Source organism: Conger conger, chromosome 9, assembly GCF_963514075.1.
Source record: "Conger conger chromosome 9, fConCon1.1, whole genome shotgun sequence".
Lineage (NCBI taxonomy): Eukaryota > Metazoa > Chordata > Actinopteri > Anguilliformes > Congridae > Conger > Conger conger.
In genome coordinates, this window is record NC_083768.1 from 46,183,946 (window position 1) to 46,199,143 (window position 15,198).

The 15,198-nt window shown below is 39.2% G+C and overlaps 1 protein-coding gene across 1 annotated transcript in view; it reads right to left on the minus strand.

Moving 5' to 3' along the window:
• csmd3b (CUB and Sushi multiple domains 3b) overlaps window positions 1–15,198 on the minus strand; it is a 268,124-nt gene that overhangs the window by 123,618 nt on the left and 129,308 nt on the right. Inside the window, exons 11-14 of the mRNA XM_061256027.1 lie at window positions 7,640–7,743; window positions 7,322–7,434; window positions 3,230–3,412; window positions 2,003–2,329 (exon numbers count right to left, since the gene is read on the minus strand). Coding sequence (XP_061112011.1) covers window positions 2,003–2,329; window positions 3,230–3,412; window positions 7,322–7,434; window positions 7,640–7,743 — 727 coding nt within the window. The remainder of the gene's footprint in view (window positions 1–2,002; window positions 2,330–3,229; window positions 3,413–7,321; window positions 7,435–7,639; window positions 7,744–15,198) is intronic.

Sequence of the window (15,198 nt, forward strand, 5' to 3'; positions counted from 1 at the left end):
ACATGGCAATCACGGATAGCAGGTATCACCACATTGGTCAAGAACTCGCTCTGCCAACCCTGGAACTAAGTCCAAAGCTTTCTACACATTCACTTAAAAGGGGTGATAAGCCATTTGCATAGTGATAGAGAGGGTCAAAGTTTACAATAGGTCCACGTACAGTGGCATTTTTTTCACTGGTTTGGTAGGATGTGAATTCATAAGCACATCTTGAGGGATGGAAGAAAATCGATCATTTAACTTAACTACGCCAATTCCGGCCAACAAACTACAGGTGCGTTATGTTACTTTTCACTCTTCAGATCCTCTTTTCAGGAAGGTCTCTTCCTGAAAATATGTGGAGGATAGGAGCCGAGACATTGGAGAAGCTTTCCTTCATGCTCTTTGCCACAGATATTGGTAGAGCACCCTAGAATCACAATCTAACCGGAAGGAACACCGACAGTCTCCACTCCACCAAAGGCAATTGAACACCCACATGGGCGCACTCCAAATACTTGACACACATAACCTAAATCTACAGCAAGAGCAATTTTTATCAGATAAATAGTAGCGAATATTTTATTTCCTGAGCACTGCATCCTTGTTGAGATCTCAACTTCAATATGTACTAGTTATTGGGTGGTAAAAAAAGCATATAAATAATTGCGAATTCAAATCTGTTATCATGTATGACATTTGTGACTCATGTCATCATATGATTCAAAATTCCGATATATAAATTACATTTGCTGAAAATATAGATATTTTTGAAATAACTGAATGAAGGTAAAACCTGCTTTTATTTGCATTTTTTCTCGAAACTGGATTCCCTTATTTGTCACAGATCGAAAATAATCTTTCAGAGGAGGCCATCAGAGGAACCTTGTGATGATAGGGCGAATTTATTCTGAGGGGCGGGAAATATCATTTGCATTTATTGATTTGTGTTATGCACTTAATATATGCTTAATAGAAAAGTTATTGGCATGTATGGTCCAGTGGAGAGCCGGATTGTTTCTCCTGCAGTGCATTAACTAATCAGCCCAGGAGAAAGTGTGCTCATCTCCACAGGACTTGGCCGAGACCGGGAGAACACTCCAGGAGTGCCAGCTTTATAATTTTTATTTCATTTTGTTTATCCTTCACTTCAGTTCACAAAATATTATTTATTTTGTGTTGGTGTGGGTGTGCTCTCTCTTTCCATGCGGAAAACAATGGGGAAAATTCTAGAAGTGCCACATCTCCCTCCCAGGGGAGTCACACAGTGAGTGACAGTTATATTTAAATAAAATGTTGTACATTATTTGTACTTTCAAAACATTTTTATGTGACAAATAATATGCAAATGTATGATGCCACAGTTTTGCACCACCAAATGTTATGACTGCACCACCAGTTGAACGCATTAGTGGCACCAGCACCACCAGTTGAGAAAATTAGTCTGGAGCCCCGCAAGAGCTTCTATATGGTTTCTTGTTTTTAGAAGTCATAGCTGAAAAAAGTTAATGCAGTGTTAGTGAGTCACAATGAGTGAGTTCCTGGCTCTCTGGCATACTCTACCTTAGAGATCTCCTCTCTATGCAGTTCAGGTTTACCTATGCTGAAATTAGTTTCTGCTATATATGACTTCTCAAGATGCAGCTTGTCCAATTTCCTCAGAGACAGAGGAAAAATGAGGGGAAAAAGGAGAAGGAACAAGGGAGGACATTTTGACAGGGTATGAGGTGCCATATGTAAAAAAGCCTGGCTCCACCCTGAGATGAATGGTAAATGGTTGGCATTTATATAGCGCCTTTATCCAAAGCACTGTACAATTCATGCTTCTCATTCACTCATTCATACACCCACTCACACACCAACAGTGATCGGCTTGATTCGAAACAGCAACCCTCCGACTGCTAGACGGCTGCTCTTACCGCCTGAGCTACTGTGGCCCCTACCAACATACACATTGCCCCCTATTCAGCTGAGCCACTGTTAGTTCTTTGTGAATCCCTGTTCAACAATGTAGTAGACTCACTGCTGTAGGTGATGTTGAAACCACGGCCAGACATGGAATGGTCAGCCTGGAACTCCAGGCGCAGTATGTTGGTGTTGCTTGTGAGGTGGGAGGGCACTTCTGCCCCAGAGAAGCGTCCTAAGATGGATGAGTCCATCAGCTCCCCGTCTTTCACAGTCAAGAAATCATAAGGAGCCTCCAGGTCAAAGTCATTGAAGGCCAGGTGAATCCGACTCCTGGGCTCAGAGATGATCAGCCAAACGCAGTTCAAGTTATTCCCGTATCCCTCAGGGTAGTCCGGTGACAGAACTGTCCCCATCGGAGCGGTGAAATTTGATAAACATGGAACTGTGCAGATAAGAAGGATGACACACAGAGAGGTACATGAGTTTACTCTGTAGTTATACATGTTTATCAAAATATTAATAATCACCTTATCTTCAATGATAAATTGATAAATAAATGAGTGATGCAATGTTCATAGGGTATAGTTACACTGTATAAACTAATAAGTTTAGCCATCTTACAAAAAAATTGACACAAGCAATTACCAAGACAGCCAAGAAATAATTAACTAAACTAAACCAAGGTGCAAGAGCCCACACAAATAAATACTATAAATTCTATTTATTGCACTTTACTGTATTTTTACTGAAAATGTAACCATGAATCATTTTACATAGTAAGTATAAACTTCAACTAGGCCCGAGGTATACCTCAGCAGCATAAGGTCATTATGAACACAACAATACACAAATTACCTCTAAAATTCATACATCTTCTCAAGTTTTAGGGGAAACTGACTAGAGACCAATCACAGTACATCTAACTTAGAAAGTGGTGGGGATCAGCCAATTATCCCCAAAATAGCTAGGTAGAAGGAGAATCGGGCATGCTGTTCAGGTGTGCCGTTCAAGTTTTGTGCATTTTTACACTGGAACGCTGCCGGATTGTGCTATTTTGGCGGCCTAATGAATGTGCCACACAAATGACTCATTTTCAATACAATGTGATGGAGTACAGAGCCAAAACAACAGAAACTGTCCAAAACAGAAACTGATTGCACTATATATTTTGCATCAACTCTTTTGAAGATTATACGTGTTAAAGAGTGTATTATAATTATAACACTGAAGAATGATTCATTTGTCATTTATTAAACCATTCATGAGCATAAATGTCTCATAAAAAGCCATGGAATTACAAGCCTAATTAGTTAGTATACTTTATGCGGCATTCTATACTTACAGATGCAAATGGGAATGTTAGCAGACCACTGGTTGTTATTTTGGCAGGATATTGTCTTCTCTCCGATGAGCTCAAAGCCAAACTGGCATTCAAAGCGCAGCACATCCCCGTTGGAGAAGCCATTTCCTTCCCGAATTCCATACAGGGGCGTACCAGGATCTCCACAACTCTCTTTGTCAATCTCTGTAGAGATAATGAGGTGCTTGTTTGCATATGTGATTAAATGCATTCATTGGATGCAGGTCTCAAAATGTTCACATCTCATGTTAATCAGAATCAGAGCTACAAAATGCCTGCATCATTTGATGTTATATAGCAAATATCTTTCAGGAGGTATGATGTTACTGCAAAACACAGTTTTCAAAAAACTGCGATAATCGTGATAATGTTTAAATCCTTCGTGCTCACTCCCAATTTGGCAACCCAAGCCCATTTTTGCAGTGTTCTACTTTGAGGCTTTATAACACCAGATAAGAGCATCACATAAATGTGAAAAATTGCTTAAATTAAGCAAGATACTTGTAACATTTACAATACTAACTTAATTTAGTGTATTTATACCTAAACTATGAACAAAGTGTATACAAGATAATGTACAGTGGGCTATAGAATTATTGGTACCATTAATGCAAATGAAGAAAAAATGCTAATAATCTGTGTTAAAACATATGGGAAGATGAAATACTTTTATTTCAATACATTTACTCTCATATTTCAATGTTTTTCATTTAGTAATCTCATTTTTCTGAAAACCACAGGTACCAAAATTGTAAATAAAATCACACAAAGTGAAATTGGCAATACAATTTTACTTAATTTAGTTCTCAGTCTAACATTCCATCACTCCCTGTTTCACTAGACAATGAAAATGAGTTAATAAGCATGCAAATCCCTTTGTCATCCATGAGCAGAGGAAAAGCCAAAGAACTGTCAATTCAGAAGAAACAGATGGCAATTGACCATCACAAATCTGGTAATGGGTACAAAAAAAAGACATAAATGGTTAAATGGATTGGATTGGATTATGACTGAAAGTGTGCTATGGTCATATGTAACCAAACTCAACGTTATACACGCCATCAACAAAAGAGGAATTCATACAAGGAAGCACCTCATACATACGGTTACATATGGAAGTAGGTCATTGATGTCTGAGTTGGGAGTGGGGGGCGGGGGCGGGCAGCAGTCTGTAAAAGTGCAGGGGACCCATCCCCCAATGAATTATGAGCCTACAAGTGTGAGAGTTTGAGAGGTGCTAAACAACATCCACCCTCCCCTCCTCAGGCTCCAAGCAGGCGAGGGGACAGCAGCAAAATCACTGATTACCAGAAAAAGATGGCCCATAGAGGTCCATTATATCAAGGTGTTACAACCGGTCAAGGATAGAGAAGTGGATCGTAGAAGTGGGAGAGGGAACGAACACTTCCGGTCCTACCTGCACAATCTATACTAAATAAACTTTGGCTAATCATCAAAGGTTCAACAGCCATGAAGCAGTGTGTAGCCTATCCCCAGTGGAGATCAGATCTCTACCCAGGATCAGAAAAATAGTATAAACAAAATAACAAATAGTGTCCTGATGGAAGGATGAAATCCAGCTGGGAACACTCTAAATAACCAGAGTCACTATACAGCTAGCAGAGGGGCGAAGCAAAAGTCAAAGGTGGACAGGGTTCAGCATGAGTGGGCAAACAAATCTAAAAATACCTAGGCCAGAATCAGAGTCATGAAGGACAAGGCAATGGTCAAAATGTAATCGGAAAACAAATCAAAAGGGCTAGGCAAGAGTCAGAATCAAACAAAAATATGGTCACACACAAGTCAAGGAAGTAATCAATAATCCACAAGTCACACGCAAAGGCTTGCAGAGCTAGTCTGCCAAGATCAATGCAATGCAAATGGCGGCCTTTTCAAAGAGGGGAACCGGAAGCAAAAATTTTCGTCGAGGGAAAACTGGAAGTAAATCAAAGATAGCATGAGGCGAAGATGCACAGGTGTAAACAAAAGTCAGAGGTCGTAACAATGGTGAACTACATCTAAAAAACTTCTACAGAATGTGTCACATCTCAACGAAAATATGGCTAGATATGGATAGATAATACACTGGGGAAGTGGAATTTTATTATCATATAGTTATAATACAGTTGGTAGACCATTGCACTTACAAAGCAAAGGCAGTGGGTTCAAGCATGAGACTACATATACTGAAAAATATATGCATTCAAACTGTTTGTTTCGGCCTTTTCCTTGGCCTTTTTCTCTGACTGTTTTGTTTTTATTTCTCAGCCTCATAATTGCTTTTTTGGCTTTCATTCGAAAAATCTGGTCCTCATGTTGAGGAATGCCAATAACAGACTCCAAAGGCAACTAAAAGCCTAGAATCAATACTAGATGCTGAAAGCTTTCTTATACCTGCACTAAGGAAGTGATTGAATATACCTGACTAATCAGAAAACAGCTGAGAAGCCAACTGTCCAATTACTTTTGGTCCCCTAAGGGACTATGTATAAAAAGGAATGTAATTCCTACATTGATCACCCGATATGGATGTAAATACCTGCAAATGAAATGTGTCAGTCTGCAGTTTAACATCAAATTCATTGTTTCATTTCAAAATCAAATTTGCTAGAGTACAGAGCCAAAAGAACAGAAATTATACCACCGTCCAAATGCTCACAGACTGCACTGTATATAATATATTGCACAGGTCCAAATTATCTTGTATCTGCTGACTTTAAATAATAGTAAAATAATTATTATTAATATGCCTCCATCTTAATACCATGCAAATAATTGGTTATAAATGAGAATAAAGTCTTGTTCTGCACAAAATAAATATAACATGTATTATTTCCCTTTAGGATACAGACTAAGGCCATTTCAAATGCAATCATGATCATCTTGGGAATGTTATCTTTAACTGAAATAGTCTTAATTCTTGACAGTGCAAATGTGGTTTTCACTACAAAAGAGTACACAGAGTACATATTTGGTCTTTGAGATAACGTTAAAATCTTAAGCAATCAAGTACATGTTGTTTGAAGTACAGTGGCTATCACGAGGGAGCAGTGGAGGTTCTGGGTTTGATAGTACCTTCGCCTTACTGGATCCAACAAGTCATCACAAAAGTCAGTCAGTGTGACTGGCTGCTGTTACTGTCTGTGTGCTGTCTGCTGTATGGCTCTGTTTCAGTTGCTGTTCTCACAATTCTCATGTTCAGTTCAAACTATAGAATGATTCAAACTGGGAGAAGCAAGCCTGATCGATAAGTTAGCTTTGTGTCTTCCCAAGTCATTGGACAATTTGTCATCAAAATGTCAAATTTTGAGGTCTCATTCAAATTTTATAAAATCTACAGCCATGAAAGTATAAAACACATGCAAACGACTGACAGAATGAGAGGTCCTATGTTGGGATCCACTGGATTTAAAGTTCTTTCGGTCTGTTTAGACATATTGCACACATTTAAGGTTCAAAGGTCTTCATAGTGCAATGAGTTATGTTCATGAGAAATGTGAGAAAAATAATTCTATACAGAGACATTGCTTTTGTTAGGTTACCATATGTTGCTTAAATTCAGACCAAATGTGCTCATTGCTTGCTGAGGTAGTGAGCATTCCAATCTTCATACAAAATATTAGCCTCAGCATCTCAGCAGACTATTACACATATAACATAAGATAATTACCTTAAAGGGAGGCCTAAGTTGCTTTACTTTAATTTGTTTTTCTGTGAAGAATGCATCATAGTATATCACCTAACTGCAAACAATTCTGGTATGAAAAGGTATTGTAAAATATCAATATAATGTAGTCAATATAGTATGTGTTTTATTTATGGTTTAATATATCAAATTGTTATATCCCAGTATCCTGTTGGGTTTTCCAACATCCTCTTGGCTTGTAGACATCCTCTATTTGGCCATAAGTACTAATGACCAAGCAAATTACGTGTCTAATGAAAGAAAGCAAACATTGTAAAGCACAAAGACATTGTTACTTTGTTACTTTGACTCCTGATGAATGTTTTGTGTAAACATATGGACAGCTTAATGATGGGCCAGAACAGTGGGGGCAATAACCTGATCTTTACCTTTGAAGTTGATCTTGAATCCAATCGATCCTACACTTTCATCCGATTGCAGGTGGAGCCACATCTGATGGGTCATGCTTACGATTAGGTCGGGGACAAAACTACCTGTCAACCTGCAGACATAGGCAGGACACATGAAAACTGGTGACAAATAACCTCAATGTTCTGCATATGCCTACTGGACCAGGTATTATTGGTTTGTTTACTTACTGTTCACTTGGCCAAAGTAACAATTATCTTTACTCAGACTAATTTGCATTTCAAAATTATATACAACAGTTGTTGTGACTGACAGTACATACATGTTGAAAGACTTACACCTGCAGTATCGTTCTGGCATCACCAACTTCCCCTCCATCTCCAATGGTTAAAGTGTCATATCCAATCTCCAGGTCAAACTCTTCAAAGTTAATCTGAATTACCTATTGAAAGGAATGAGGTAGAATGATTAACAATAGGTAATATATTAGATCATAAAGGGCTTTCACATTTTAATCTTTTCTCTCAATTGGATGGTACTGGTTCGGCAGTTGCCAGACCCAGCCTGCCATGGTTCAGGTTCATGGGTTTATTTTGTTCCAACCGGATTTCAGGGTGGAAGTAACACATGGCACAAGCTTTCTGACCCTTGGATTTTCCACCTCTGGTGATAATGTAACTCGGCCTATACGATTACATTGCCACGTATTGCATTGTCTTAACAGCAGTGGAAAACGTTTTATTGTAGCCCAGCTATTCAATTTAATGACTATGGTGCTTGTGACAGTGACAGGCTTGAAATGAGGCCTGGCAATATTGCCCTTAAAGTGCTAAGTCGAATGTTTAACCACTTAGGCAATTATTGGACCCTTTACCAGACTTGATGGCCAATCTGTCTCTTCTGAATTGACAGTCTTTTTCCATGTTGATAGGATTTTGCATGCTTGTCACCTCGTTTTTATACTCTAGTTGAGACAGCAACTGATGGAATGACACATTATAGTTATTTTAGATGGATGCAAACTAAATCAAGTAAAATAATATCCAATTTAACCATTCGATTTTATTGACAATAATTGTTAGGGGTGCCAATCATTTTGACACCAATGGATTTCAACTCATTCTGTCGGTAATTTCAAGACATGCATGCTTTTTATAATTGCATGGCTGTAGAACTTACAAATTTGAAAGATACTTATAAATCAGGCTAGTCTCCAGGTTTGAATCATTCCGAATTCTAAACAAACATGAGAACAACAGGAGCCTGCTATGTCACAGTAGCAGCCTGGCTCACTTGACTTCGCTGACATTTATTCGAGGTTAACAAACATCTTTGTCCTAGCTAGCTAAATCGCCAACTAGTTTACAATAGCTACATGGAAAATGGCCGCATTATTGCCATCTAGTTAATTGGCTTGGCATTTAAATGTAGTTTGTGACTGCAGACTACAAATCTATTCTGAACCACTTCACCTATTTGCCTCACAGAACAGCAGAGAACATTCTAGTAGTGTCGCCATGCAGCTGCTGCCTCTATGTGGGGGAAACACTGGCATAAACATAATTTTTTATTTCTAAAGTATTGCTGTTTTGTTTTGCTGAAGGTAAATGAACTGCGGCATATTAAAGGCACATTGGCTGCTTTTATCGTGTAGCTTCTTCCAGGCTTAACCCAGCACAGTTATTCAGCTTCATGAAAGTGATCTTCATCAGAACAGAAATATAATTATTGTTTTTATCGATGGATGAGTTTTAAAGAAGACAAGAACATACAAACTGATAAGTGGACAGTAGCCCTTTACCTTTTAGTAGCGCTTACTATACTTACGTTAGCGCATAGCTAGCTATCTTCAAGCCGTACCACAATTTTCTATCTTATAGAAGCAGATCTATTAGCCTACCTCTTGAGCTTAGATAAATAGCGTTTTATCTGCAAATTGTTGATGGTCGGGTGCATATGCAAAATTGCAAACCCAAAACTTTTGTGGAGAACTAAATTTAATTTGGCCTTTCTATATTGTTAATGCAGCAAGTCAAAAAGGTCTGTCACAATAATGGCATGGACCACATAATTTGCATTCATTTACATAGACTAGGCTCTTCCACCAACAAAGAAGAACGTGAAGGACCGACAGCAAAAGCGACCGGACATGCAGTGCAGATATTCACTGCACTCAACAGGTGTTTTATCTGCACCATTTAAAATCTGCCTCATAAGATTAGTAGGCAGTCCCCTTCACTGATTCTCTGAGCTATAGCCTTCGTAAAGAAGACATCAATTTCAGGCAGACTGCAACCACACCAGTCAGGCCGCATTTTGCACTGTAAGCTTCATGTGTGTAAATCTGGCCCCAAGTTTTTTCAGGATTCTAAAGTTGAGAACTGCGCCATTCTACGCCCTCAGCAGCGTCGAGACACATATGTCAATGTATGTATGTGAATGTATGTATTTTGGGATAGAATCGTGGGAATGAGTGATACCAGACTGAAGAGTAAGCACTCAGGATGAGCATGATCCTATGGGTTTTTTTACAAGAACATATTGTCCCTGTCCTAGCTAATAAAATGCATCAATCAACATGCTTTCATCATGTGACAGAATATGAATAATTATGAATATTCTGAAGGTGCCTTGTCTCTCAATCCCCTGTTCCCAATGTTGAATTGTGTGACTCAGTTATAATCTGTCAAAGATTTTTTTATTTACCCAGCACCAAACTTGATTTTTTTACAAGTAACATGCCAAGAAAAGGCATTATGAAAACAACACATTTCTCCAGGTGGAATGGCCCAATCCCAGACCTCTTTAAGCTCTCGAAAACCAGCCAAAAACAGAAGAGAATAATGAAGGCACCATCCATCACTGCACGGGAATTTTATCAGAGCAATTCTAACCATGAACTAAACTGATATATTCCTCATCCCTGAAATTGCTTTACGTAATCTAATTTCATACACTACAAATATTGTTGTAATGAACTCAAATATATTAAGGAGCACGCGGTTGGGATATTCATACTGTATTGTTCTGTCAGAGAGCCATTGCTTTCAGAGAGCATCAGTAAAATTGCAGCACTGTGATGGGTAGAAAACATTTTAATAGACATCTGTGTGGACAGCTGCAGAGAAAACCAATTTAAAACCATATCTGATGCAAGAATTCATTTGACCTCCTAATTTGTTGTTGCAGCATGATTTTACAAATTTTACTTTGAAAATGAAGTTGAAGTTATGCACTGTTCACCCAATTTGAGGTTTATGGCATAGGCTAGTGTCTTTTGTCTTCTCAACACAAATATCTCCAAATAATTCAGTGACATTTTGTAAAAAAATAAATTCAATGATATGATTTAAATGAAAAGAAACATTGCATTCTGATGCATTCTGATGCATTCCCTTTCGCATGACTAGATTTTTATTGGAGTGCTAAAAATGCTAGTCCTTAAAACAAACTGTTGATGCTTGAATGAAAATCTTGAAATCACAGCTTCGAAACAGATGCATACTCAAATCAATTCTTTGCGTCAACATACACGGTTACAAGTTATTTTCTTCCAGTCACTGCGCCAGTCTGTCCTTCCTTTATAAAATGAATGTAGTCCAGCAGAAAGGCGGGGAAAAAATGTAGAGATCAGCAAAATCCATCCAATTGCAGTAGCAGGGCCTGCCATGTATTTATGACCATGTTAGTGGCCACCGGCTTTGTTCCTAACAGCCTTTCTCTGTATACACAATGCAGGGATGTACAGAGGGCTGGGGAGCAGTACATTTGACCAAATTCTACCTACTCTCTCTTCTCCCTCTAATCCTGATTGATGAGAAACACTCCGCTCCCCTATAATTGCCAAATATCCACTGCCAATTGTCACACTTTGCTGGTTCTGCCCATGTGCAAAAAGAAGGCATTGCGCACACGTTCATCATGTCTTGGGATTTATTTTCTATAGAGCAGATTGAACAACATTTTTTGAGAAATTGTTTTGCAAGCAACATTTCTCTTCAGGGTAGCTTGGCTGTAGCTGAAATACTTTCATTGTACAGTCTTACTTTCAATTATCTGACCATAAGGCACATGAGCGTGAATGAGTCAGATGGCTGAGTTGTGATATATTCCTGACTCAGTGAAAACTAATGACCTGACATTACTTGAATGCAGGGTTAGACTAATATCCCCCAGACCCCCCTTGTCATGTAGTGGCCAGACAAGGTGGTTTGAATATCTCAGAAACCGCTGATCTCCTGGGATTTTCGTGCACAACAGTCTCTAGAGTTTGCAGAGAATGGTGCGGAACACTAAAAACATCCAGTGAGCAACAGGTCTGTGGACAGAAACACGTTGTTAATGAGAGAGGTCAAAGGAGAAGGGCCAGACTGGTCGAAGCTGACAGGAAGGTATACATATATAAAGATATATATATATAGAACTGCAAAAGTTTTAGACTATGTACAATAAGAATGCTGTCAAAAATAGAGATGTTCATAGTTTATTTTTATCAATTAACAAAATGCATGAAGAGAAGAAGTGAAAGAACAGAAGAAAAATCAAAATCAAATTAATATTTGGTGTGACCACCCTTTGCCTTCAAAACAGTATCAATTATTCTATGTATACTTGCACACCATTTTTGAAGGAACTCTGCAGGTAGGTCGTTCCAAACATGTTGCAGATCTAGCCACAGTTCTTCTGTGGATTTAGGCCGCCTCAAATGCTTCTGTCTCTTCCCAGACAGACTTGATGGGATCAGGGCTCTGTGGGGGCCATACCATCACTTTCAGGACTCCTTGTTCTTCTTTACACTGAAGATAGTTATTAATGACATTGGCTGTATGTTTGGGGTCGTTGTCCTGCTGCAGAATGAATTTGAGGCCAATCAGATGCCTCCCTGATGGTATTGCATGATGGATCTGCCTGTACTTCTCAGCATTGAGGAAACCATTATTTCTGACAAAATCCTCAAATCCATTAGCAAAAATGCAGCCCTAAACTTGCAAGGAACCTCCACCATGCTTCACTGTTGCCTGCAGACACTCATTCCTTGTACCGCTCTCCAGCCCTTCGGTGAACAAACTGCCTTCTGCTACAGCCAAATATTTCACATTTTGACTCATCAGTCCAGAGAACCTGCTGCCATTTCTCTGCAACCCAGTTTCTGTGTTTTCGTGCATAGTTGAATCGCTTGGCCTTGTCGCCACGTCGGAGGTATGGCTTCTTGGCGGCAATTCTTCCATGAAGACCACTTCTGACCTGATTCCTCCGCACAGTAGATGGGTGTACCGGGGTCCCACTGGTTTCTGCCAACTGACTTTTTGCAAGTGTACCAAGAAGAATTGATGCTGCTTTGAAGGCAAAGGGTGGTCACACCAAATATTGATTTGATTTAGATTTTTCTTCTGTTCACTCACTTTACATTTTGTTAATTGCTAAAAAATGAACTATCAACATTTCTATTTTTGAAAGAATTCTTCCTAACTTCACAGCATTTTTTCACACCTGCCTAAACTTTTGCACAGTACTGTATATAAAGGTTCACAGGTGTCTGCTACTGTAAGAAATGACAGTAGGTGACATTTCTGAGCAGTTTTTCACTGCACGAGCAACCTGGGTTCTCTCTTCAGTCGTCTAGAGTTTTCAGTCCCTGCACTTCATGAAAGAGAGTGTGAAGTCAGAACTCATTCGAGGGAGTCTAACTGAGAGCAGTGAAGGAACTGGTGAATGAATCTGTGAACAAATCCTCTTAGGGAACTGAGCCAAAGCATTTGTGTCCCTGAAAGGAACCGTAACACCTACAGCTATTGTCATTTGTCCGTGTCTTTGTTCATAATTGTTTGAGCACCAATTAAATTACATGGACTAAGAAAATACTGTTTTATATGAATATATCATATGTTTACTTATTTATTTACCTCTGAATTCTGGTAATACCGGATCTATATTGTCCATATTGCATGGTGACAACAGCTGCGGCTATTCCCTCAAGATCTGCATCTTTACACTGGCCCCTCTTCCTGAGATCACGCCCAGAATAATCATCCCACCTGCGCCAACATCTCTCCGGGCGTATCCACATCAAATCTAGGGCTAGCAGTTAATGAGGACCTAATTCTAGTAAAAATACATTACCAACTTAAAAATAAAAAGCACATCTTCGGAAAGATCGGCAGTCAATATACAACTTGAAGCTGATACTAATTAATAAGTCAGTGTAGATCATTAAGCTGAACAGACAGCAGAGGGCTTTGATTAGCGGAGGAACTGACTCGCTGCACTCTACCTTGACAGCGACCCTGAGAGGGAAACCGTACAGAATGCCACTGGAATACAAATGAAAGGCTGTACCCAGCTCCATATGCAGGATAAATGCATAGCCACACCAATCGCAGGAGGGAAATTAATGATGAGATGGCAAGTTGATGTCAGACCTAAGCCTCTCTGTGGACTAAATAGCCAGATAATGCATGCCCATAGGAAACAACACATTTGCATTTTAAATATATCAACGAAAGTGGACATTTTGGGGAAGAAAAAGCCACGGGATTCATAAGCAGGGCTTATGAGAAATCCAACTACTTTCGGGAGAAAATATAAAACAAAAAAACTTGAGGCATTAAGATTGCTTAATGAATTAGAGAAACATTATCAGTAATATAAAAAAAGCTTCAAACAAACATATTGGAATCAGTCCAAAAACGAAGGTTATGGGCAATATGCAGACGCAACATTATATACATGCCACAGAGGCGACACATGCTGATGCTACAATTTTATATTCCGAATTAGCCTAAACATAATCATCTTAACCTCCTGATGAACCTGGCATGCTTGTATACAACCTTCTGAAATTGTGAATAGTTTCTGAAATTACTTCCCATAAGATTTCCACAGAGAATGAATGGCACACATTTCAGATTGCAATTTACTGTGAGAAGGTAAATGACAGAGGCATGAGCTTTTAGTCAGGAAATTCAGGCATTAGATCAGGCCATTCATTGTACTTCCAATCAACCACTTGGCAGCACTTAAATTACAAATCTTACACCTTCAAAAGGAAATAGCTCCCACAACTTCATTCTGATTCCCACAAAACCTACACATAATCACTGTAATTAACTCCACAAAATTGCAAATTCAAGCAATAAAATCCATCTGGATGGATTTTCTTCCATTTTGAATTTTTGGAAACGCAGTTTTTCCCCTTTGGCTCTTTTATTCATGGACCAATCTGCAACAAATTCCCTGCATAGCGTTACGTCCCAGTGCTTTTCTATTTGTGTATTGTGGTACATTGTGTGCTGCCGCGCTTGCTTCTGTCTCCCCTGTAGGTGGAGAAGATAACATCACAGTCCTGTTCAGGAGGTCTACATTGGAGGATGCACTCCGGACGCACACAGCTGCATCTTGACTCTCCCTGGAAACGCATGTTGCCAAGGACGCCATGCAGGAATGCCAGGCCAATTCTTTGACTGATGCCTGTTTTGTGGATGTGGGGAGCGTCACGGTGCACCATTTTTAAAAAGATGCAGAACTATGATTGCCTTTTTATGTCAGTCTACCACCGACTGCTAACCAGGGACTACACACCACCTGTCTGTTTTCAATAGCTTGCTTGTTAACTGTAGCCTACGTGTTACTTAGCTATATGAATCTATTTAGGATAAGAGTGCAAGTTGCAAAAGATCACCCCAATTCCAAAAATCTAAAAGAGATTGGAGGACGGACTTTTTAACTCTATTTCCATCTCTGGCATGGGTTTCCATCTCCCACTCATTACCTTTTGAGACCTTGCAACCTGCTCTAAGCTTGTATACATATACTTAGGCTTTAGCTAACAACTTTAGCCTCACTTATATCCTTGCTTTGCTGTTAAACGTCTGCTTGCTTTTTAACACATCACTCTTGA